Below are 22345 nucleotides of genomic sequence, written 5' to 3' on the forward strand. Positions count from 1 at the left end.
GCATGTGAACTGGATGGAGTGGAATATGATGAGGGGTCCAACTGGCAGCCTGAGGGTCCTTGTTCCAGCTGTACCTGTGCAAATGGAGAGGCCTTATGCACACGCACACAGTGTGCTGCCAACAACTGTCTGCATCCCACCAGGATTACTGGTAAGACTGTGACCCTAACTCTTATAAATGCTATATTTATTACACATTAATTGAAATATGTCTTTTTTGTTTTGTTTTAATTTTGATGATTAGGCCGTGTGTCTGGTGAAAATCAGGCATCTATATATCAAACTATGATCAGTCAAGCCAGCCTACTCGGCAAAGGCTTACTCTCCTTGAGGAGTGTGGACATTTTCAAGTCAGCAGGCTTCCCCATGAGTGTGGTTGTGTCTGCTGAACTTTGTGAAATGAATGTGTAAAATATTACGTTTATGTTTCTTAATTAAATTATGGAAAAAATGAACTTTTTCACAAATTCCACATTTTTTGAGATACTTTAACAAACTGAATACTCTGTCTCATTTTTTAGGCTCCTGTTGTTCAGTCTGTGACAGCTGCACTTATAACCAACGTGTCTATAGCAATGGTCAGAGTTTCGCGACCCCTGACCAACCTTGCCACACCTGCACTTGTCTGGTAAGAATCCATTCATTAACACATTCCCTATCACTTTTTATCTTTGCACCTGCTAACATCTTCTCCTTTCATCTTATGCTCAGCATGGCACTGTTCAGTGTGAGAGACAATCTTGTCCTCAGCTTAACTGCAGGGACTCCTACACCCCACCTGGAGACTGTTGCCCCAGATGTCGAGGTACCTAAAACTCAGACTGTGATTCTTATCATAGGTAAACGTGATCTATTCTGAGTGAGGTGACTGTAATGTGTGTGTTTGTTCTTGTCAGACTGCTCCTATGAAAACCGTGTGTTTTTGAATGGAGATGTTTTTCCCAACCCCGTGAGTGTGTGTGAGGAGTGCACATGTGCGAGTGGAAGGATTGACTGCCATCAGGCACAATGTTCTGAGCCTCGCTGTAATGCACCGATGCCTGGGCAGTGCTGCCAGAACAACTGCAATGGTGAGAAAGTTTACATTTGCTGTAAGGAAAATAAACAACTCTGAGAAATTAGGATCTCATAATTACAACATTGCTTGTTTTACTGCTGCAGGCTGCAGCTATGTAGGGAAAGAATATTCCAATGGACAACAATTTCCCCATCCTACTGACTCATGCAGGACATGCAGCTGCACTGTAAGAATAATGAGTACAACACCTAATTCAATAACATGTTGCCTTCTTAAAGCAGGTTTTCATTTCTGTTTGTGTTTGTCATAGAATGGAAATGTCCAGTGTCTGATGAAGAGGTGTCCACCACTGACCTGCTCTAACCCTCATGTGATACAAGGAGAGTGTTGTCCCCAGTGTCCTGGTAAGGATATGCAAGAACAGAGTCCTTCTGGGGCGCTTGTTTGAAAAGTTATTTTAAAGCATTAGCTAAATGAATTTCCAGTGCAACAGTAAAATTGCATGAGAGAATCACCAGCCAAATATGCCACAAAATAGAGTTTTAAAAAGCCTTTTTTCGCTGTTATACAAGCCATTTTTGCTCTTGCAGAATTCTCTTTATCTTTTTTGATGACTTAAAATATCTAGAAAAAGTAGTACAAAGCACAGTTACCCCCCTCAAATAAAAAAATTCACAAATCTACTTTGAACCAAGAAAAAGGCACTCTTCGTCACTCCACAATTCAAAAGTTTACACTAGTAATGTAAACTACATCTAGTAATAGTTTTTTTGAGTGAAGACAAAGGTAGGGGAGTGGGGGAAGGCATATACAGAAGCAGCAAAAGAGGGGGAAAGGTAGGAGTTTGGAGATGAGAGTAGGGACTCTAAATGTAGGAATTATGATTGGTAAAGGAAGAAAGGTGGCTGATGTGATGGAGAAAAAGGACGCTAGATAGGAAGGCTGTGTGCACAAAAGCAAGGAGCATCGGAGGTGGATTTAAACTGTTCTACCATGGTGACAATAAGGAGCCAAATGGAGGGGGGATAATCTCAAAGGAAGAGAGATTGAACAGACTTACATGGACACGTAGATATTGACAACCGAGGCAGTGAGGTGCTGGATAGGTATGTGATAAGCAGAGAAATGTGGAAGGAAAGATGGCAGTTGGCTTTGCAAAAAGGATGAAAATTTTTGGGAAAGCATATTTCAAGAAGGGAGAAGAACAGGGTAGGATAGGGTAAGATAGGAAAGAGTGGAGACAGGCGGACTACATCTTGTGCAGAGGGTGCAATCTGAAAGAGGTTGGAGACTGCAAGTGGAGAATGTAGCTAAGCAGCTTCATTAGGTAGTCTGTAGGATGAATTTGGAAATCAAGAACAGAAAGCAAGTGAAGGCAGAGGCAAGGATTAAATAATGGGAGTTGAAAAAGAGTGCAGAGTTCAGGAAGGAGTTGAGGCAGGCTCTGGGTCGTAGGAAAGAATTAGCAGATGACCGGGAAATTAAAACTTAGGTGGTGAGGGAAACGGCCAAGAGTGGAGATGCTATGATTTTTGTTGGGAGTAACCAGGATGGACAGGATTAGAAATATTAGGAACAGCTTAGGTTGAGGTTAGAGGCAACACTAGGGAGGCGAACTTGAAATGGGCTGGACATGTGCAGAGGAAAGAGAGTGGATGTAAGGGGTAAATGGTTTTGAATATGGAGTTGCCAGGCAGAAGGAAAAGAGGAAGACCACAGAGGAGTGTCATGGATGTAGCGAAGGAGGACATGGAGAAAGTTGGTGTGACTGAAGAGGATGCTAGAGATTGGGTGAAATGGAGGCAGACAATCTGCTGTGACGATGGAGGAGGAAGAGGAATAATAGCAGTTTCAGGACTACACTGCAAATAGGAACTGGTCAAATACTGTGTTTGTATGCTTTACATACATATATAATGAGAGAATAGTATAATATAATTTAAATATAAATACAAAAATGATTTGGTGATGGCAAAATATAAGTTATACCAACGACTATGAAGCTGACTCCTGAAAGTTTTTATGGTAAATAATTTCACAGTTTTTGTTTTCTTCAGCTCCTCAGTCAGACTGTGTGTATGAACAAAGCTCCTACAGTCACTTGGAGCATTTCAGCGACCCCAATAACGACTGTCGATCATGTGCCTGCACCAACGGGACAGTTCGCTGTAAACGAAAGCGCTGCCCGTTCGCTCACTGTTCTCACCCCATCAAACAAGACTGCTGTCGGAGCTGCGAAGGTACAAGTTGTCATGTCCTTAATTAAAGATCAGAACACTACTGATATTTGATGCAGTTGTTTATTGCGTCTTTATTATCAATTATTTTTCTCTCTCTCTCTTTTTCTCAGGCTGCTTATATGAAGATCAACAGCGAGTTAATGGGGAGATGTGGGATAACCCATCAGAGCCATGTGTTGAGTGTGCTTGCCGTGACGGCTCTGTCCAGTGTCAGAGGAAACGCTGTCCTCCCTCCAACTGTAAACACCCAGTCCAGAGAGATTGCTGCATGTCCTGTGATGGTGAGAACCTGAGCCAATGCACCAATCACTGGCCTCAGTTAAAGTCATTTAAAAATGATCTTTTTTTGCATGTATTAAACTGTAAATTTCTTCTTGCAGGCTGCATGTATAATGGTAGAGAATATCTTGACGGCACTGAGTTTCATGATGGCAGCGACCCCTGTGTTGTCTGTCACTGTTACGGAGGCGATGTCACGTGCTCCAGGATACCCTGTGATGAAAAGTGCAGTCACCCTTACAAACCACCAAGACAATGCTGTGGAGAATGTGACCGTATGAACGCTTAATAAACTAACTGTGCCCACACTGATATTTTCCCCCAATTTTTACAATTTGACCAACTAAACACATCTTTATTTGACAGGCTGTTCCTATAATGGCGCAGTCCTCATCAATGGACAGTCCATTCCTGACCCAGGAAACCCTTGCTATGAATGTATTTGCCAGGTAGTATCAGCACACCCACACAGACATTCCTATTAGCTTTAGACACCATGTCATGCTTATTTCTCTTACAGAGAGGCTCGGTGCAATGTAGGAGGAAGCGGTGTCCTGAAGCCCTTTGTCCTAATCCAGTCGCTGATGCTTGTGGTTGCCCAGTTTGTGGAGGTATCAGCGATCAACACATCGCAGCTCATGTTAAGTAGAATAAGTAGGTAACTGATGCTTTATTGTGTATGCAGGTTGTCGTTTTGAAGGTCTGACTTATGCTGATGGACAGATTCTCCTTGAACAAGAAAAAGCGTGCGAGGACTGCAGATGTTCAGTGAGCGAGAGCAACGCATTATTTAAACCGCTTATTAAGTTCACCATCATGGCATCATGTTTTATTTTTGTTTGGGTTTTGGTTGTTTTTTTTAGAGAGGAGAGGTAGTGTGTGAGCAAAGAAAATGCCCTGCTGTGTCATGCCCACATCCAACTCTCAACAGCTGCGCATGTGAAGTGTGTGATGGATGTAACTTCTATGGACGCGACTGTTTGAGTGGGGAGCAATTTGCACACCCTACAGATAGCTGTCAGCGCTGCTCCTGTCAGGTACTGCCATGCATCATTTTCAGCTCTATCAACTGTGACATTCAGTATACACAGAAAAATCAGAAATCAGAAACTTTAGAGATTACAGGCTTACAGCGGGGAAAATAAGTATTTGACACATCAGCATTTTTATCAGTAAGGGGATTTCCAAGTGGACCATTGACACAACATTTCCACCAGATGTTGCCATCAAGCCAAATATTGACGTCATACAAACAAATCAGAACATATAAGTATACAAGTTAAACCACAATAAATAAAGTGAAATGACACAGGGAATAAGTATTGAATACATGGAGATAACAAGGGGCAAAATGACATAGAAAGCCAGGAGATCACCTGAAATCTGTCAGTATTGATAGAGAAATCCTGTCCCCTATCAGTACTAATTGATATCAGCTGCTTTAGTCCTAATTGATGGCCTATAAAGGCTCCTCATTACCCAGAAGGCACACAGGAAAGACTTCATGATGGGTAAAAGCAAAGAACTCTCTCAAGATCTTCGTAATCTTATCGTTGAAAAGCATTTTGATGGGAATGGTTATAGGTGCATTTCCAGAATGCTGAATGTTCCTGTGAGCACTGTGGGGGCCATTATCCGGAAATGGAAAGTGCATCAGTTCACCATAAACCTGCCACGATCAGGTGCTCCACGCAAGATCCCTGTCCGAGGAGTCCAAAGAATAATCAGGAGGGTTCTCCAAGAGCCAAGAACCACTCGGACAGAACTTCAGGAAGACCTTGCATCAGCAGGTACTGTTGTTTCAAAGAAAACTATAAGCAATGCACTGAACCGCCATGGCATCCATGCACGCTCACCACGCAAGACTCCATTGCTGAACAAAAAGCATGTCAAGGCTCGGTTAAAATTTGCGCAACAGCATTTGGAGAAGCCTGTGGATTATTGGACGACTATAGTATGGTCAGATGAAAGCAAAATTGAACTTTTTGGCAGTCATTCTACACACCATGTTTGGAGAAGAAATGGCACTGCTCACCACCCCAAGAACACCATACCAACAGTCAAGTTTGGGGGTGGAAGCATCATGGTTTGGGGCTGCTTTTCAGCAAGGGGTACTGGCAGACTTCATATTATTGAAGGCAGGATGAATGGAGAGATGTACCGGGACATTCTGGATAAAAATCTGCTGCCATCTACCAGGAAGCTAAAAATGAAAAGAGGGTGGACATTTCAGCAAGACAATGATCCCAAACACAAGGCCAAGGAAACAATGAAGTGGTTTCAAAGAAAGAAAATCAAGTTGCTTGAATGGCCCAGTCAATCACCTGACCTAAATCCCATAGAAAATCTATGGAGAGAACTGAAGATTAAAGTTCATAAAAGAGGCCCAAGGAACCTTCAAGATTTAAAGACCGTTTGTGTGGAAGAATGGGCCAGAATCACTCCTGAGCAATGCAGACGACTGGTCTATCCATACAAGAGGCGTCTAGAAGCTGTAATCACCAACAAAGGCTTTTCTACAAAGTATTGAATAAAGTGTGTTCAATACTTATTCCCTGTGTCATTTCACTTTATTTATTATGGTTTAACTTGTATACTTATATGTTCTGATTTGATTGTATGACGTCAATATTTGGCTTGATGGCAACATCTGGTGGAAATGTTGTGTCAATAGTCCACTTGGAAATCCCCTTACTGATAAAAATGCTGATGTGTCAAATACTTATTTTCCCCGCTGTATATTAAGAACCAAACCTGCAAATATCTGTCATTTCAGATTATGTATGCTCGGAAAGTTTATAGCTTGCTTTTTCACAGAAGATGGCAGATGTTATTTGATATGCACCAGTTGCAAATGATTCCCTAGTTCCAACTGAGCATTGTTCAAATGCCACAACCAACCCGAGTATTGTTTCTGCCCATGTCTATCACTTTATGACCACAGAGCACCATACTGCTGCATTGAGCAGGATAACGCACAAAGCTCAGATCATCTTAAACTGGTTTGTTGAGCGTGACAATAAGTTCACTGTAGTCACATAGCCTCCAGAGTCACCAGAGCTGTAAAGAAACATTTGAGGACTTAAAAGAAGCAAGCTACAAATGTTTTGTAACCACATGTAAACCATTTAAACAGTATATGTTACTTTAAGGAAGATACATTTAGCTAACAATTTGTTTAATAGCACAACCCTAACCCCATCAGCACATTACAATTTGGTGAATTTTTCTTTTATTTTGAAAAACTGCCAGGAAATGTTTTCACTCCCTGTTGTTTTAATATTTGTTAGTTTGTTTAAAAAATATTATTACAGTTTCCCTCATGAGGCTTTGATGGATATTTTATTTTTATATATATTTATTTTATTATATCTAAAAAGACTTTGGTTTAACTACTTTCAAAAGGTTATGTGTTTTTATTGTAAAAAAAGTCTTGTCTCTAACATATGTATCTATCCACAATTCAAAAAGACTAAATCTAACACTGAAACTAATAAAAACATAACTAAAATTAAATATTTTCAAACAATAAAAACTAAACCGAAACAAAAAACTGAATTAAAACTGAAGTAAAAACAAAAAGTCAAAATGAAATAAAATTAAAAACTCATTTAAAACTATAATAACTCTTCATATTAGAAGTGACTTTTTACCAGGCATTAATTTGCACTTGCTTTTTTGTGTGTGTTTGTATGTGTGTTGTGTAGAATGGTGGTGTGGTATGTGAGCAGGAATCTTGTCCAAGCATTACCTGTAGCAATCCAGTGACACGTCCTGGGGAATGCTGCCCCATCTGTGACTGCTGTTTCTATGAGGATGCTGTTTATTCTAACGGCGAAAGCTTCAGGCCCCCATCAAACCAATGCCAGAGCTGCACCTGTGTCGCGGGCACTGTTGAATGTGTGTCCGACGGCTGCCAACAAGCACCCTGCGCTCAACACGTTTCCATGTCAGAGCCGTGCTCAGGTACATCCTGAAACGATAAACACACAGCCAACAATTCATTATAAAGAAAGCTAGGATCCCGTATGTATTCACTTTTTAAATATAACAAGGGCTTCACAGAAAATTAACCTGCATTAGTATGTAATCTTTACTGTTTTCACACTGTTAAACAGAAATGTCACAGAAGTACAAAGAGTATAAATCCCATTTTGAATTCAAGCACCTGATCACAAAAATTACACATCTCAACAACTTGGAACACGTTATTTTCACCTTTTATGGACTAATTTGGAAATCTGCTTCCTTTGGACGAAGACTATTAAGACGCTCACTAACTTGAGACGCTGAATCACTGACCTTTATCATTTTGTTCCTGGTTACAACCCCTGTAACAAGAAGTCAGTTGTCTACCCAGACCCCTTGACCCTGTCACCACTTTATTTTGTCATAATAAGTCTTTGTTTAGTCCTTGATCTTGTCACCCAGTTGTTGTCTTCCAGACCCTCCACCTTATATGTTTTGTCACTGTTTAACACTTGCATGTAAACCATACCCAGCCCATACTCTTGTTCACCAGTATAAATGTTGTGTTTTGTCAGTGGGTCAGGGTTGGATTACCTTCCCAGACCCACTCTCTGAATTGGTACCAGAATACTCAATAAACATACCACCACAGCAAACTTTCAACAGTTTGGTCCCGTGATCCATTTGGTAATACGTTTAGTTGGAGACTGTTACTAAGTGGTCAGTGATCCTTTTGAAAACACAGTTATTGTTCCTGTGTGCTGTCTAAGGTCTGTGGAACTGCATGGCCTTAGGATTTGACTAAATTGCTTAAGGTTTTGACATTTTAGTTACCAGAGGACTGAAGAACAGAAAAAAATTTTTTAAATGCATCTGAGAGTTTTAAAAGTTTGAAAAGAAAAAAGAAACTAAGAAAAATTAAATGACATATGGGTTCATAGTGGGAGTAGGAGTACATCAGGAATGTGCTTTGAGCCAATTCTCGTTTGCAATGCTGATGGACAGTCTGACAGAGAAAGACAGACTGGAGTCTTTGTGGACTTTATATTTCTAGACAATATTGTGATCTATAGTGAGAGTGGTTTAGAGTCAGTGGCACTATTAAAAAAACGAAAAAAAAGACAAGAGACGGAGTTCAAGGTGGCAGAGTTAAGATGCTAAGATTCTGATTAGGAGTGACCAGAATTGACAGGATATGAAATGAATATATTAGAGGCTCAGCTGAGGTTGAGCATTTTGGAAAGGTTAGAGAGGCAAGGCTGAGATGATTTGGACATGTGCAGAGGAGGGATGGTGTGTATGTTTGGCAAAGGATGTTTAGGATGGAGTTGCCAGGCTGCCAGGAAAAGAGGAAGGCCACAGAGAAGATTCATGTAGTGAACGAGGACATGCCGAGAGTTGGCGTGGCAGAAAAAGATGCTGGGGATAGGGTGAAATAGAGGCTGATAAACCGCTGTGGTGACCCATAATGACAGCAGGTGAAAGAAGAAGAAGTTAGAGATTATTGGGAAAACATCATAACAATTTGTGTTTTTCTTTGTTGTGACGTCATTGCATGTTTTCTTTTGTTTGTCAGAACTTGTCTGTTTCTTTTGTGAAATGTCGTTTGATGTTTTCTTTTCCCCCCTTCAAAGTTCTACAAGAAAAACCAAAGAACATATTAATGTGATTCTGCTGGGATGAAAGGAGCCTTTAGGAGAAGTTAGTGGAGCATTCTTAATGCTGAGAATGAGTGTGAGGTTGAAAGCGAAAGAAATTCATTTAAAAAAATGTGGGGCCCAAACATCAATCAGTGAGATTAACAGGTCTCTTCAGCACATGGGCTCTACTTACTCATCACTATCGGTACCACAATATAAGGCAATGCAGACAGTGAAAAATGTGGTGCAAGACTCAAAGCCTACATGTGGCTGAAGAACAAGCTGAAAATATAGATACCTAACAGAGGAAGTTCCAGGTGTACTGTATGACCTTCTACTGGTCAATGAAGAAAGAGGTCATGACCATCATCCAGCACATATCACCACCTTGCACCATTCCCTGGCAGCTGCAGTGTGTGTGTTTTCGTCCCAATGATGGCTTTGCCTGCAGTATAATTTCACAAACCCGGATGATTTCAATTACAGCCAACATCAGGTGAAGGCTCAGCTGATACCCTTCTGTGCATTCTATTGGCCATATCTCATATGGGATATGCTACTTAAGCTGCTTCAGCCTGCAACAGCTACTGTTACCCCACAAGCTCCTTTACACACCCACATTTTCCATTTTGTGCTTTTAATGCTATTTCTGACTTAATTCAATGCTTATTGTCACCGATAACCTGCTCTGTTCTGTCAGGACTCCTGATCGTGCTCTCCCTGCCTTTACCCTTTTCATGCAGAATGATGGGGAGGCTCAAAACCCTTGTGTCCAATTTTAAATTACTGTAGTTGAGAGAGAAGTAATATAAGTAATTCTGACAGAACTAATAATATATCCTACACTACAACTTTACACAGTTTTTTCTTCCACACTCAATCTTCTACCTTTTTGTCAGTTTTTAACATTTATGTTTAAACCATGGCCCACTCACAGTCGCTTGTTCATCAGTCTTAATGCCATATTTTGTCGGCTTACCTTCCCAGGCCTGCACTCTGGGTTGGTAATCCCACCCTGTACTGTAATATACACAACATTAGAACAAACTCTGACTGACTTCTCCAACATTTTCTTTCTCTGCTACTCTTGGTCATGTGACTCAGTATGTATGCTGAATGGACAGGAGTTCAGTGATGGGCAGACGTGGACCCTGAGTTCAAACCACTGCTCCACCTGCATCTGTAAGGTCTGACTTTATAAATCTTGTTTGCAGATATAGATTTTATTCTTCTCCATATTTCCTTTCTTGTATTGAAGTGCTGATCTGTGATATTCTCACAGGCAGGAGAGGTGCATTGTGCAGTTCCTGAGTGTCCTAAGCTTGCTTGTGTGCATCAGGTGACTGATCCAGGAGCCTGCTGTCCTCGTTGTAGAGGTAAATAAACTAATGGAAGCTCTGATCACAGGTGGAATAGTTTGTCAGTGACTCACTTTTCCTTCTCAGGTTGTGTTTATGCGGGAGAGGAGCATACAGAGGGCAGCAGCTGGTTTGCAGACTCAACTCCATGTATGACATGTATGTGCGTGGACGGTGTGACCACCTGCTCTGAAGTACACTGTCTGTCTCCATGTGTTAACTTCATCAGTGTGCCTGGGGAGTGCTGCCCAATGTGTGCTGGTAAGCATATTCGCCTTACATTTTCTTAGTTTCTGTTTCTCTGCAGTCTCTCCCAGTAGTGAAACCCATACGTAGCCATACAGTAGTGAAAGCCATACATTTAATATAAAATATATGTGTTCATATTCTTTTATTGTCACAATCTGTCATTATTTTTTGAGCAGACTGTGTATTTGAGGGCAAAGTATATGGACCAGGGGACAGTTTCCATCCAGCCAATGACCCCTGTCAGATCTGCACATGTGAGGTATGAAACAAATAAAAATCATCTCTGTATTGGATCATGAAATTTTGGTTTAGGTTATTTTTTTATTATAACTTATTGGCTATACTAAATCTGTGTTTAAAACAGGGAATTCACAGTCTTACAGTTTCATTACTCAGATTGATAGTGAGATTCTAGATATGCCATTACTGTACTGACACAAATGACAAGATATTATCTCATGTGTGTTATAAAAATGGTATGAAAATATCATGTGACAACCTTAGAATAAACGTTTTTACAGTTCTCAGATCTGATCCTTGTGTTGTGGAATGCTTTTTCAATACTGTTTCCCAGTTTTCCTGTCTTTGTGTGTCTCTGTGCTTAGTTATCTTCTAGATTTCCTGTTTCACTTTGTCAGTTAGCATCTCTTTGGTGTGTTGTCTTGGGCTTGCTTCCTGTTTGCTGATTACCTTGATTATGTTTAGCTGTTTCTGATTCCCTTCCTGTCCCCACTTAGCCAGTTATCTTTATATATAAATCCTATCTTCTCTTCATTCTCTGTTGTGCCGTCTGTTATACTTCCAGTTGTGTTTCCCGTTTTTTTCTACTAAGTGCCTTTAGTTTTTGTTACTTTGCTTTATGGAATTTGTTCAGTCTGCTTCCCACACCCTATTTGTGTCACACAATGTGCGATCCGTGCAGGGTTTAGTATTTTAAGTCAAAGTGATGAATGATGTTTTCAAAGTCAGTTAAGCTTCAGTTCTACTTACTGTAGCAAAATTGCTTGAAGCAGTAAAAACAGAAAGACAGAAATAACGTAAAAATAATGCAAGGATTTCTCTTTGGAAGATATTTGATTTCAGTGAGATTTCATCATTAAATAAATATAGATAGATGGATAAATGGAGTGATAGAAGCTGTAATAGTAAAATCTGAAGCAGTTTCTTGACATTTTGTGTGTTTCTCAGGTGATGCCGGATGGAGAACAGCACCTGAAGTGTTACCGAAAGCAGTGTCCCAGTCTGGTTGACTGTCCTAAGGGCAACATCTTGTTCTCTGGACCGGACTCTTGCTGTCCTGTCTGTGCACGTTAGTAGCAAACAAATGAATAAATAAATTATATGTGTATTATCTCTGCAGTATTGCTGAGCTCTCTAACATATGTGTCTATATTTAGAGCCTCTCAGTAACTGTACCCCTGCACTGATTGGTAATGAGGTGTTGGCAACAGATGACCCCTGTTTTACCTGCCAGTGTAAGGTAAAACAACAACACTTTGGTGTGATACCTCACAGATATGGAATAAAATATTTACAGTTAGGATATTTCAGCAACTACAGAGTTTCATTATGGGGTGATGCTGTCTTTGGGTGATCTCCCGTACAGGACCTGACATGGACTTGCTTACACAAAGTCTGCCCACTACTCACCTGTCCTCTAAATGAGCAGTTCACCCCTCCAGACTCATGCTGCCCAGTGTGTAAAGGTATAATGTGATAGAACAGCAGCAGTCTTAACATTTAGATTCTTGGTATTAATACATCTCTGTATATGTTGGCTCTCCTCTGTTCCTCGCAGATTGTGTAATTGAGGATCAGAACAGGCGTGTTGTGAACGGCACCAGCTGGAAAGACAGCAAAGATGACTGTGTCACATGCACCTGTTTTGTAAGTCAACAGAAATCTAGACACCCATCATAAAGAATATATATATATATATATATATATATATATATATATATATATATATATATATATATATATATATATATATATATATATATATATAAATAAAACACCCAGCACGCCCCTGCGGGCGGTTTATCTTTCAAGCTCGGGTCCTCTACCAGAGGCCTGGGAGCTTGAGGGTCCTGCGCAGTATCTTAGCTGTTCCCAGGACTGCGCTCTTCTGGACAGAGATCTCCGATGTTATTCCCGGGATCTGCTGGAGCCACTCGCCTAGCTTGGGAGTCACCGCACCTAGTGCTCCGATTACCACGGGGACCACATATATATATATTCTTTCGGAAATGTAGCTGGGTAATTATGTCATTGGCATCGGTGAGCCACTGTCAATATGTGACATATTGAAATCGCGTTTGAATTTGTGCTTGTTTTTTGCTTTCACTTTGCAATCGCGCGAACTGTGTATAGAGAGCGACAGCACTGATTGGTGAGTGATGATAATTTGCGCACCAATTCCTCTGACATCGTCTTATCAATCGTTAGCTTACTACGCAAACATGACAAGTGAAATCTCCCGCAGCAAGCTTAAACATGTGAGAGGTTGATCACGCAGAGAATCGCTGAGCGTTGTGTGAGTGCGTGTGTAAAAGCAGCAGGATATATATTTTAGTTCTGCTGAGCCAAATAAGACAGGTCAGGGTGAAGAAGTGACAGCCAAAGAAAAGCTTACCACAAAACGGAAAAGTTATGACAAATCAGACTATAAGGCAAAAATAAAGTGCAGCTTTATGGTTTCATGGACAAAAGAATTTCTGTGGCTGCAATATGACGAGCTAAATAACCAGGGGTGCACATAAGTGGTCCGCAGGTGCGCATTCGCTGTCAAAATAAAAAACGCGCACAAGATAAGAAGTTGCAACGCGTGTTTGCTACATAAGATTTTCAGGAGGAGGACAGACATTTGTTTAGAACTCTTAAAGATGTCGAAGAAGCTCCTTTAAGCAATTACTGTGATGTTCCTCCACCTCCAAAGAAATGTCAGAAGGAGTCCGAACCACAAAAGAAGCACGTATTCTCGGAAAAGTAGTTGCAGGAGGTGAGCTGGCTTCAAACAAATGATGAACGCACAGAGATGTGGTGCGGAATGTGCCGTGAAAATTTAATAAATGACAAATTAAAAAGGCATGAACATTTTTTTTTGTATCGAAAAAATATCGAACTGTGACACCAAAGTATCGAACCGAACCGTGAATTTTGTGTATTGTTGCACCCCTAATATATATATATATATATATATATATATATATATATATATATATATATATATATATATATATATATATATATATATTAGGGGTGCAACAATACTCGAATCGATATTGAACCGTTCGATACAGTACTTTTGGTTCGGTACGCATATGTATGAACAATACAAAATTTTTCATTTATTTTATCAACTTTTCTTCTGACGATGCTGTCTGTGTTGAGCGCTCAGTGGATCTGCGCTCGACAGTGCAGCCTAGGCGGAGTAGTCGAACGCAGATTCACTGAGCGCAGTGCAATATTATATTATATTATAATTTTAATAAATGACAAATTAAAAAGGCATGAACATTTTTTTTTGTATCAAAAAAATATCTAACCGTGACACCAAAGTATCGAACCGAACCGAACCGTGAATTTTGTGTATCATTGCACCCCAATATATATATATATATATATATATATATATATATATATATATATATATATATATATATATATATATATATATATATATATATATATGATGCCTGACAGGAGCTTCCATGTAGTACTACCTGCCTCAGTACTACATGGAAGCTCCTGTCAGGAATCATATTGGCTAAGATGAACAGGCACATGGGTCAATACATGAGCGGGACACAGAAAGGAATTGGCAAGAATACCAGAGGCGCAAAACACCAGCTACTGGTAGACAGAACAATCAGCCGAGACTGCAAGACCAGACTGACCAACCTGTGCACTGCCTGGATTGATTACAAGAAGGCCTATGACTCAATGCCCCACAGCTGGATACTGGAATGCCTAGAATTGTACAAGATCAACGGGACCGTAAGAGCCTTCATCAGGAACTCAATGGGGATGTGGCGTACAACACTAGAGGCCAACTCCAAGCCCATAGCACAAGTCACCATCAAGTGCGGGATCTACCAAGGAGATGCTCTGTCCCCACTGCTGTTCTGCATAGGCCTGAACCCCCTCAGTGAGATCATTAACAAGACTGGCTACGGATACCGACTACGGAACGGAGCAGTTGTCAGCCACCTCCTGTACATGGATGACATCAAGCTGTATGCCAAGAGTGAACGAGACATCGATTCACTGATCCACACTACCAGGCTATACAGCAATGACATTGGAATGTCGTTCGGACTGGAGAAGTGTAGTCGGATGGTATCAAAGAGAGGGAAGGTAGTCAGAACTGAGGGGATTGAACTACCAGAAGGCAACATTGCAGACATAGAGGACAGTTACAAGTACTTGGGGATCCCGCAGGCAAATGGGAACCATGAAGAGGCCGCTAGAAAAGCTGCAACCACCAAGTACCTGCAGAGGGTCAGGCAAGTCCTGAGGAGTCAGCTGAATGGTAAGAATAAGATCCGGGCCATCAACACGTACGCCCTGCCCGTGATCAGGTACCCTGCTGGGGTAATAGGCTGGCCAAAGGAGGAGATAGAAGCCACTGACATAAAGACAAGAAAGCTCCTGACCATGCATGGAGGGTTTCACCCCAAATCCAGCACCCTGAGGCTGTACGCTAAGCGGAAGGAAGGGGGCCGGGGACTGGTGAGTGTCAGCACCACAGTCCAGGATGAGACAACGAACATCCAAGAATACATTGGGAAGATGGCCCCAACTGACCGAGTGCTCAGTGAATACCTCAGGCAGCAGAAACCCAAGAAAGAGGAGGGAGACGAGGAACCATCATGGAAGGACAGGCCCCTGCACGGTATGTACCACCGGCAGATAGAGGAGGTGGCTGATATCCAGAAATCCTACCAGTGGCTGGACAAAGCTGGACTGAAAGACAGCACAGAGGCACTAATCATGGCAGCACAAGAACAAGCTCTGAGCACAAGATCCATAGAGGCTGGGGTCTATCACACCAGGCAAGACCCCAGGTGCAGGCTGTGTAAAGATGCCCCAGAGACAATCCAGCACATAACAGCAGGGTGCAAGATGCTAGCAGGCAAGGCATACATGGAACGCCATAACCAAGTGGCCGGCATAGTGTACAGGAACATCTGTGCCGAGTATAACCTGGAAGTCCCGAGGTCAAAATGGGAGATGCCCCCAAGGGTGGTGGAGAATGACCGAGCTAAGATCCTGTGGGACTTCCAGATACAGACGGACAAAATGGTGGTGGCTAACCAACCGGACATAGTGGTGGTAGACAAACAGAAGAAGACGGCCGTAGTGATCGATGTAGCGGTTCCGAATGACAGCAATATCAGGAAGAAGGAACACGAGAAGCTGGAGAAATACCAAGGGCTCAGAGAAGAGCTCGAGAGGATGTGGAGGGTGAAGGTAACGGTGGTCCCCGTGGTAATCGGAGCACTAGGTGCGGTGACTCCCAAGCTAGGCGAGTGGCTCCAGCAGATCCCGGGAACAACATCAGAGATCTCTGTCCAGAAGAGCGCAGTCCTGGGAACAGCTAAGATACTGCGCAGGACCCTCAAGCTCCCAGGCCTCTGGTAGAGGACCCGAGCTTGAAAGATAAACCGCCCGCAGGGGCGTGCTGGGTGTTTTTTTAATATATATACATATATATATATATATATATATATATATATATATATATATATATATATATATATATATATATATATATATATATATATATATATATATATATATATATATATATATATATATATATATATATATACATATATATATATATATATGTTAAAAAATAATGTGGTACACAAATACAAGTGGAAGGGTTTAATTTTTGAGGAATGACTTAAAAGACACAAAAAGAAGGGTCCAGCGCTCTCCAGCTGCAAATACTGAGGGGTTGATTTTGATCGTTAAGCTAAGGAAAACACTTAAATTTCACCTAACTGAAGACGTAATATTAATATGATTCTCCATTCACACATACATACATCTGATCCAACTTATCCCCTATCCAATTCATGGTCTTGGGAGTGTTGGAGCCTATCCCAGTTGACATAGGGCGAGAGGCAGGGTATTCTGGAAAGATCTCCAATCACAGGGGTTAAAATTAACACTTAACCTAAACCCATGCGTGTCTTTGGACTGTGGGAGAAAACTAGAGAATGCAGAGAGAACCCACGCAGAGAACATGCTAACTCCACACAGAAAGGCCACAGACTTAGGTGGAAGGCACACCAGCACGTTGCCACTAATGTTATATTTAAAAAAATAGCATTTCTAAAATAGACCTTTTTTTATTTACTGAGATTATTTTCTTAAGAAGTCTGTTTGTGGTTGCATCCTCAGTTGGGCTACATTGAGTGCAGCATTGAAGAGTGTTTACCTGCCATTTGTCTGGAAGGACAAAAGCAAGTGAAACTTCCTGGGAGATGCTGCTATGAATGTCAAGGTATCACAAAATAAAAACAGCTGCTGGCTTTTCACCTCTGGGTATTCGACACTGGAATGATGTGACAGATGGATGGGGTGTATTCTTTACAAAGATTAAACTTTGTTGTGCATATGTGTTGTAGACTCGGAGGTGTCGTGTTTGTACCAGGGGACAGTGTTTCACTCCAATGAACACTGGGAGGTGGATGAATGCACCAGCTGCACGTGTTTGTCTGGAGACGTACACTGTCGCAGTGAACGCTGCCCTCCCCTCACCTGTGCAAATGTGAGTGTTATTGAAAAACACACACACAAAAATTTTTTAATGGCGTTTCATGATTATCTGAAATGTTCCCATGATGCTCACCCATCAATTTGCAGAGAATCAGTTATTATCTGACGTTTCTCATCTGTGTTCACACGCTGGCTATTTTCACAGAGCACATTTTGTCACTGCAGACTTTTTGTTTTTTAAATCATTTTAGGTTCATCATATTCTCACACAGCCAGTGTTAACACAGTCTGTTTGTGTGTTTTACTGCCAGGATGAGATGCCTGCAGTTATCCCAGGTTTGTGTTGTCCTCATTGCCTTCCTCGTCCAGCTACTTGCAGTGCCTTTGGCGATCCTCATTACCGGACCTTCGATGGCCGCATGCTGCACTTCCAGGGAACGTGCACATATGTCCTGACACAAGATTGTGAGAGTGGAGATTTCAGGTGAAATTCATCCCAAACAATATCTATAATAATTAATTGTATAAAAAGTAGTGCTGTCAATAGATTAAAAGAAATTAACAAATTAATCTCACAATTATCTGTAATTAATCGCGATTAATCGCAATTACTTGATCCTGATAACTTGATTTTTTTCAACTTTATATTTAAGCTTCTAACTGACATTTATGCAATATAATAAAGTAAATGTAGAATAAACAAGAAATTCAAATTCAAATAGAATTTGAATAGTTTTCTTCAATCTTCTCCCGGATGCATTAATTGCGTTAAAAGTTTTAATCGCAATGGGGATTAATTCGCGTTAACTCGTTAATTTTCGGTGGCGCTAATATATATATATATATATATATATATATATATATATATATATATATATATATAGACATAGACAGAATCGTTTCGAGCATTTTGAGTCATTGTGTGCTCCAGATGTGTTCATCGAGTTAAAATTTATAAACGCGTTAAGCATGATGGTGGATTATTTTTGCGTTAATGCGTTAATTTTGACAGCACTAATGAAAAAGAGATTCTTTTTCTGTTCAAACAAACCAGAACAGTACTGGTTCTGTGTTGAGGTTGATGATATGGAGTACCTCCCCAAGAGGTGCAGTTGCCATCATTGCCTCACAGAAAAAATAGTCTTGGACATCCTAGCTGGCTGGAACTGGAGGTGTTTCAGAAAATAGATGCATTGTTATTGTATTTAAAGCACAAAATTTTGCTAAAAGGTAACAAGTAACAAAACAAGAAAGCACATTTTTGTTTTTACAGTGTTCATGCTACAAATGATGATCGTGGACGTAAAGGAGTGTCCTGGACTAAAGAGGTTACTGTGTTTTTGGGTGATGTCACAGTGCAGCTACTGCAGGACTGGATTGTGAAGGTTTGTATGTAAATAGACCATAAAGGGTTTTACCCAGTGAATTTTATGCTTAGTGCATTCACTCATCCATCTCCTCTTTTATCCAGGTGAATGATGAGGCTGTAACTTTGCCATTTCTCAGGGAACCATACATCTATATCGAACGGCAAACCAACACAATTTTACTCAACACTAACATTGGTCTGAAGGTGCAGTACTCTTTGTTTTTCTGTCTCTTTACCTTCTCACAAATTTGGTCACTCCCAGTTTTGTAACAAACTGGTACATCCACTCGCCCACCTTAGGTGCTGTGGAGTCCTCGTTCACATGTAGAAGTAAGTGTGCCAGGCTCCTATAAGGGCCACACCTGTGGTCTTTGTGGAAACTTCAACAACTACTACCAGGATGACCTCCGGATGCCAAATGGACGAATCACCCTATCTGAGTCTGAATTTGGAAACAGCTGGAGGGTAAAATCAATACACAGCAGTAATACAGAGACTCTATAAAATACATAGCTTATCACTAATTTTGACTGCATGCAAATGAAATAACTTTTTGTCATTTAAGGTCACAAATGGTACCCATTTCCGCTCCTCCTGTCGTCCTGGCGAGAATGTTGACCCTTGTAAGGATGCAGGCTACCAGGCCAAAAAGGGGGCCAACACTCGCTGTAAAATCCTGAAGTCTGCCATCTTTAAGCCCTGTCATCCCGTGGTGCCTCCTGAACAGTGGTACGGAGCTTGTGTTTACGACCTCTGTGCTTGCGGTGCCAATACTGATGACTGTCTTTGTGACACGTTGGAGGCCTACGCGAGCCAGTGCAGAGCAGCAGGAGTCATCGTGCAGTGGAGGAGCGCGTCTCTGTGTGGTGAGTAAATCACCAGAAAGTGGCAAATATACTCTAGGATGTATATTATCATTTCACATCGAGCGTGCATGCCGGCAACCAGCTGTCAGCTTCAAAACCAACTTTAAACTGTCACGGGCCCAGCTTTTTAAATTTTGGGTCTTGTCTAGTTTTCAGTTGGTTTCAGTTTATGTTTTATATCCTGAGTTTCTGTGTATTCCTGTCTTCTTAATGTTCCCATGTGTGTCCTAACCTCATCCCTGTGTTTTGTCCTTGGTGTTTCCTTCTTTGTGTTTGTTTCCTTTTCTGTCTTTGTTTCAGGTCTGTGTTTCTGTTCTCATGTTCTGCTACTTCCTGTTTTATTTTGATAGTCTCTCATCTTGTTTGCTCTAATCTCCTCTTGGCTATTTTGACTAAAATGTGTTCTTTGTCACGTCCTCCCTTTTGCTGTGCGCTCTCTTGTCCGTGTGTTCTCCTAGAGTCCTATTTTTCGGCTTGGTTTGTGTAATTTCTGTAATTTGCCAGCAAGCAAAGCTGAGTTTTTGAGTTTATTTCTCTTCCTGTGTCCTGCCTCTGGGTCCACAGTCTGCTTGCCACACGGCGTTCCATGACATAAACTGCTTAATGTTATAAGGAAGTAATGCAATATGATTCATTCTGAATTAAAAATAAACAGCCATTGGCCTCACTGCTGTCAGCCACCCGGAAATTTCTGCTGAGGATCAGTAAAGGTCAAAATAAGACATATGCTTGAAGCTATAGTGCTCACAGTGTTTTCTTTGCTCCTGTCTTCCACAGCTGTGGGCTGCCCAGTGGAGAGGGGCTTTGTGTTTGATGAGTGCGGCCCCCCTTGTCCTGTAACCTGCTTTAATGTCGATGTACCTCTGGGAGTGATAGAAAGCCACTGTTTCAAGCCCTGTGTTCCAGGATGTCAGTGTCCTGCTGGTCTGGTCCTACACAACAACTACTGCATACCACAAGAGAAGTGTCCAAAGATCATTCATGGCAGCTCCTCAAATGCCACAGTTACTGAATAAGTGGACACTCACTTATAATTTCACACGCATGCACTGTCACTGCATCAGCCCCATGTTACTGTATACAATGGAAAGATTTCCAGATGAACCTCCATGACCTGTGGACTCCACATACTGTGTTTGTTGGTTTTTATAAATATTGTAACACTGAATATTTATACTACTTAAAGATTTGTCATTTAATTCCATACCTAGTTTGTTTCACACATTTACTTTAACAGTATTAGCAATTATTTAAAGTTGTTTATCATGCAGGTTACATTTTTAGCACTGTGCAATGTCTGACTGTTCATACAGGAAGCCATATAATCTCAGGTAATCTTTTCCTTCTCCATTTTATAAATAAAAGTTTCACTAATATTTCTGTTGTTTCTTTTTCTGTGTTCAGAGACAAACTTCATGTTGATATTTAATCATCCATTTGGCAACACTGTCCTTTCTGCACACATTGTATTTATTTGAGTAGAGTGTATTTTAGTGAGTACACATCAGGTCAGCTACACATATGAAAATGTGTGAAATAGCTTTACAATTCAACAAATATGGTAAGCAGTTTTCAATAATAAATCAGCTTATTTCAGGGTGATTCTCAATGATCAACTGCTTATAGACCTAACCACCTCATTATTATTACCTTTATTTGACCAAGAAATCCCACTGAGGTCTCTCTTTTTTTTTTTAGGGAGAGCTGGCCAGACATGTTTACATTCACTTCTTTCTCTAAATTGTCCATGGTCCAGGGTGCTTTGTAAGAAAACACTGGTGTCCCTAGATATGTCATAACTTTAAGCAAATCAAAAAAAGAAACCGGCTCATATCCCTTTGTTTTCCTCTTAACAGTGATGTTTTTCTACAATAAGACAAAGAAACACAGCCACTTTACAACACTATAGTCTGTATATAAAAGTTGTATGTAGCCACCATGATATCATCTATTATTTTCTGGACTCTGGACAATTTGAAGTTTCAACAGGTGAAATGGTTAAGTGCTAAGCTATCAGATAACTAGTAAGCTTGTTAAACAAGATATATAAGGTATATGGGTTCATCACATGGAAGCAGATTCCTTTTAATTATTGATAATCATGCAAATAGTATAGCAGTATCATACAGATAAAATACTAGAATTCTACACAACAAAACTGGAGCATAAACTTCTGCAAACAGAGGTGAGACCCAGGCAACGCATACCTGTCAATCACAGCACCCACACCCCTACATTTAAGGCTTAATAAAACCCAAAATGGTTAGTTTTTTTTTTTTTTAAGTTGATCCACCATACAGCTTTTGAAGAGAACAGAAGCCTAAATCACATACTAGGACTTTGTATGCCTTAAAAATAAAGTAAATAAATCATTTGACACCACAGACTTTAAAATAAAGACAACACAACACTAAAAGGCATGGAGCCACTGACTTTCACTACGTGTTAAATGTTACAGAGCACTACACTCAGGTGTAAAGCATCACGTGGTCATGTATCACCTTTCACTCTCTGACAGATACACTGTCACTTTTTGTTGCTGGTAAGCTGATCCAGCTGTTTCCCAGAGGACTGCCGTAACCATAGTAATATGCTGCATAATTTATCAACCTGAAAACATGG

General features: G+C 40.8%; 1 protein-coding gene across 1 annotated transcript in view; it reads left to right on the plus strand.

The window, feature by feature from the left end:
- The window catches only part of kcp (kielin cysteine rich BMP regulator), a 32178-nt gene extending 11112 nt beyond the window's left edge, over window positions 1-21066 (plus strand). The window contains exons 22-51 of the mRNA XM_086298515.1: window positions 2-151; window positions 522-628; window positions 712-805; window positions 897-1070; window positions 1162-1244; window positions 1329-1422; window positions 3076-3258; window positions 3369-3539; window positions 3639-3812; window positions 3904-3986; window positions 4058-4148; window positions 4223-4305; window positions 4401-4574; window positions 7245-7503; window positions 10251-10333; window positions 10429-10522; window positions 10592-10765; window positions 10930-11012; window positions 11942-12062; window positions 12151-12233; window positions 12360-12459; window positions 12552-12640; window positions 17171-17273; window positions 17398-17540; window positions 17800-17972; window positions 18762-18873; window positions 18960-19061; window positions 19158-19322; window positions 19423-19723; window positions 20501-21066. Of these exons, the coding sequence (XP_086154641.1) occupies window positions 2-151; window positions 522-628; window positions 712-805; window positions 897-1070; window positions 1162-1244; window positions 1329-1422; window positions 3076-3258; window positions 3369-3539; window positions 3639-3812; window positions 3904-3986; window positions 4058-4148; window positions 4223-4305; window positions 4401-4574; window positions 7245-7503; window positions 10251-10333; window positions 10429-10522; window positions 10592-10765; window positions 10930-11012; window positions 11942-12062; window positions 12151-12233; window positions 12360-12459; window positions 12552-12640; window positions 17171-17273; window positions 17398-17540; window positions 17800-17972; window positions 18762-18873; window positions 18960-19061; window positions 19158-19322; window positions 19423-19723; window positions 20501-20739 (4085 nt within the window). The 3' untranslated portion in view covers window positions 20740-21066. The remainder of the gene's footprint in view (window position 1; window positions 152-521; window positions 629-711; window positions 806-896; window positions 1071-1161; window positions 1245-1328; window positions 1423-3075; window positions 3259-3368; window positions 3540-3638; window positions 3813-3903; window positions 3987-4057; window positions 4149-4222; window positions 4306-4400; window positions 4575-7244; window positions 7504-10250; window positions 10334-10428; window positions 10523-10591; window positions 10766-10929; window positions 11013-11941; window positions 12063-12150; window positions 12234-12359; window positions 12460-12551; window positions 12641-17170; window positions 17274-17397; window positions 17541-17799; window positions 17973-18761; window positions 18874-18959; window positions 19062-19157; window positions 19323-19422; window positions 19724-20500) is intronic.
- Window positions 21067-22345: the final 1279 nt, after the last annotated feature.

This window comes from Aulonocara sp. 'chitande type north' Nkhata Bay, linkage group LG7 (genome assembly GCF_057382095.1).
Source record: "Aulonocara sp. 'chitande type north' Nkhata Bay isolate Kocher_YH1m ecotype deep benthic linkage group LG7, A_spYH_male_GT1.1, whole genome shotgun sequence".
Taxonomy (NCBI): domain Eukaryota; kingdom Metazoa; phylum Chordata; class Actinopteri; order Cichliformes; family Cichlidae; genus Aulonocara; species Aulonocara sp. 'chitande type north' Nkhata Bay.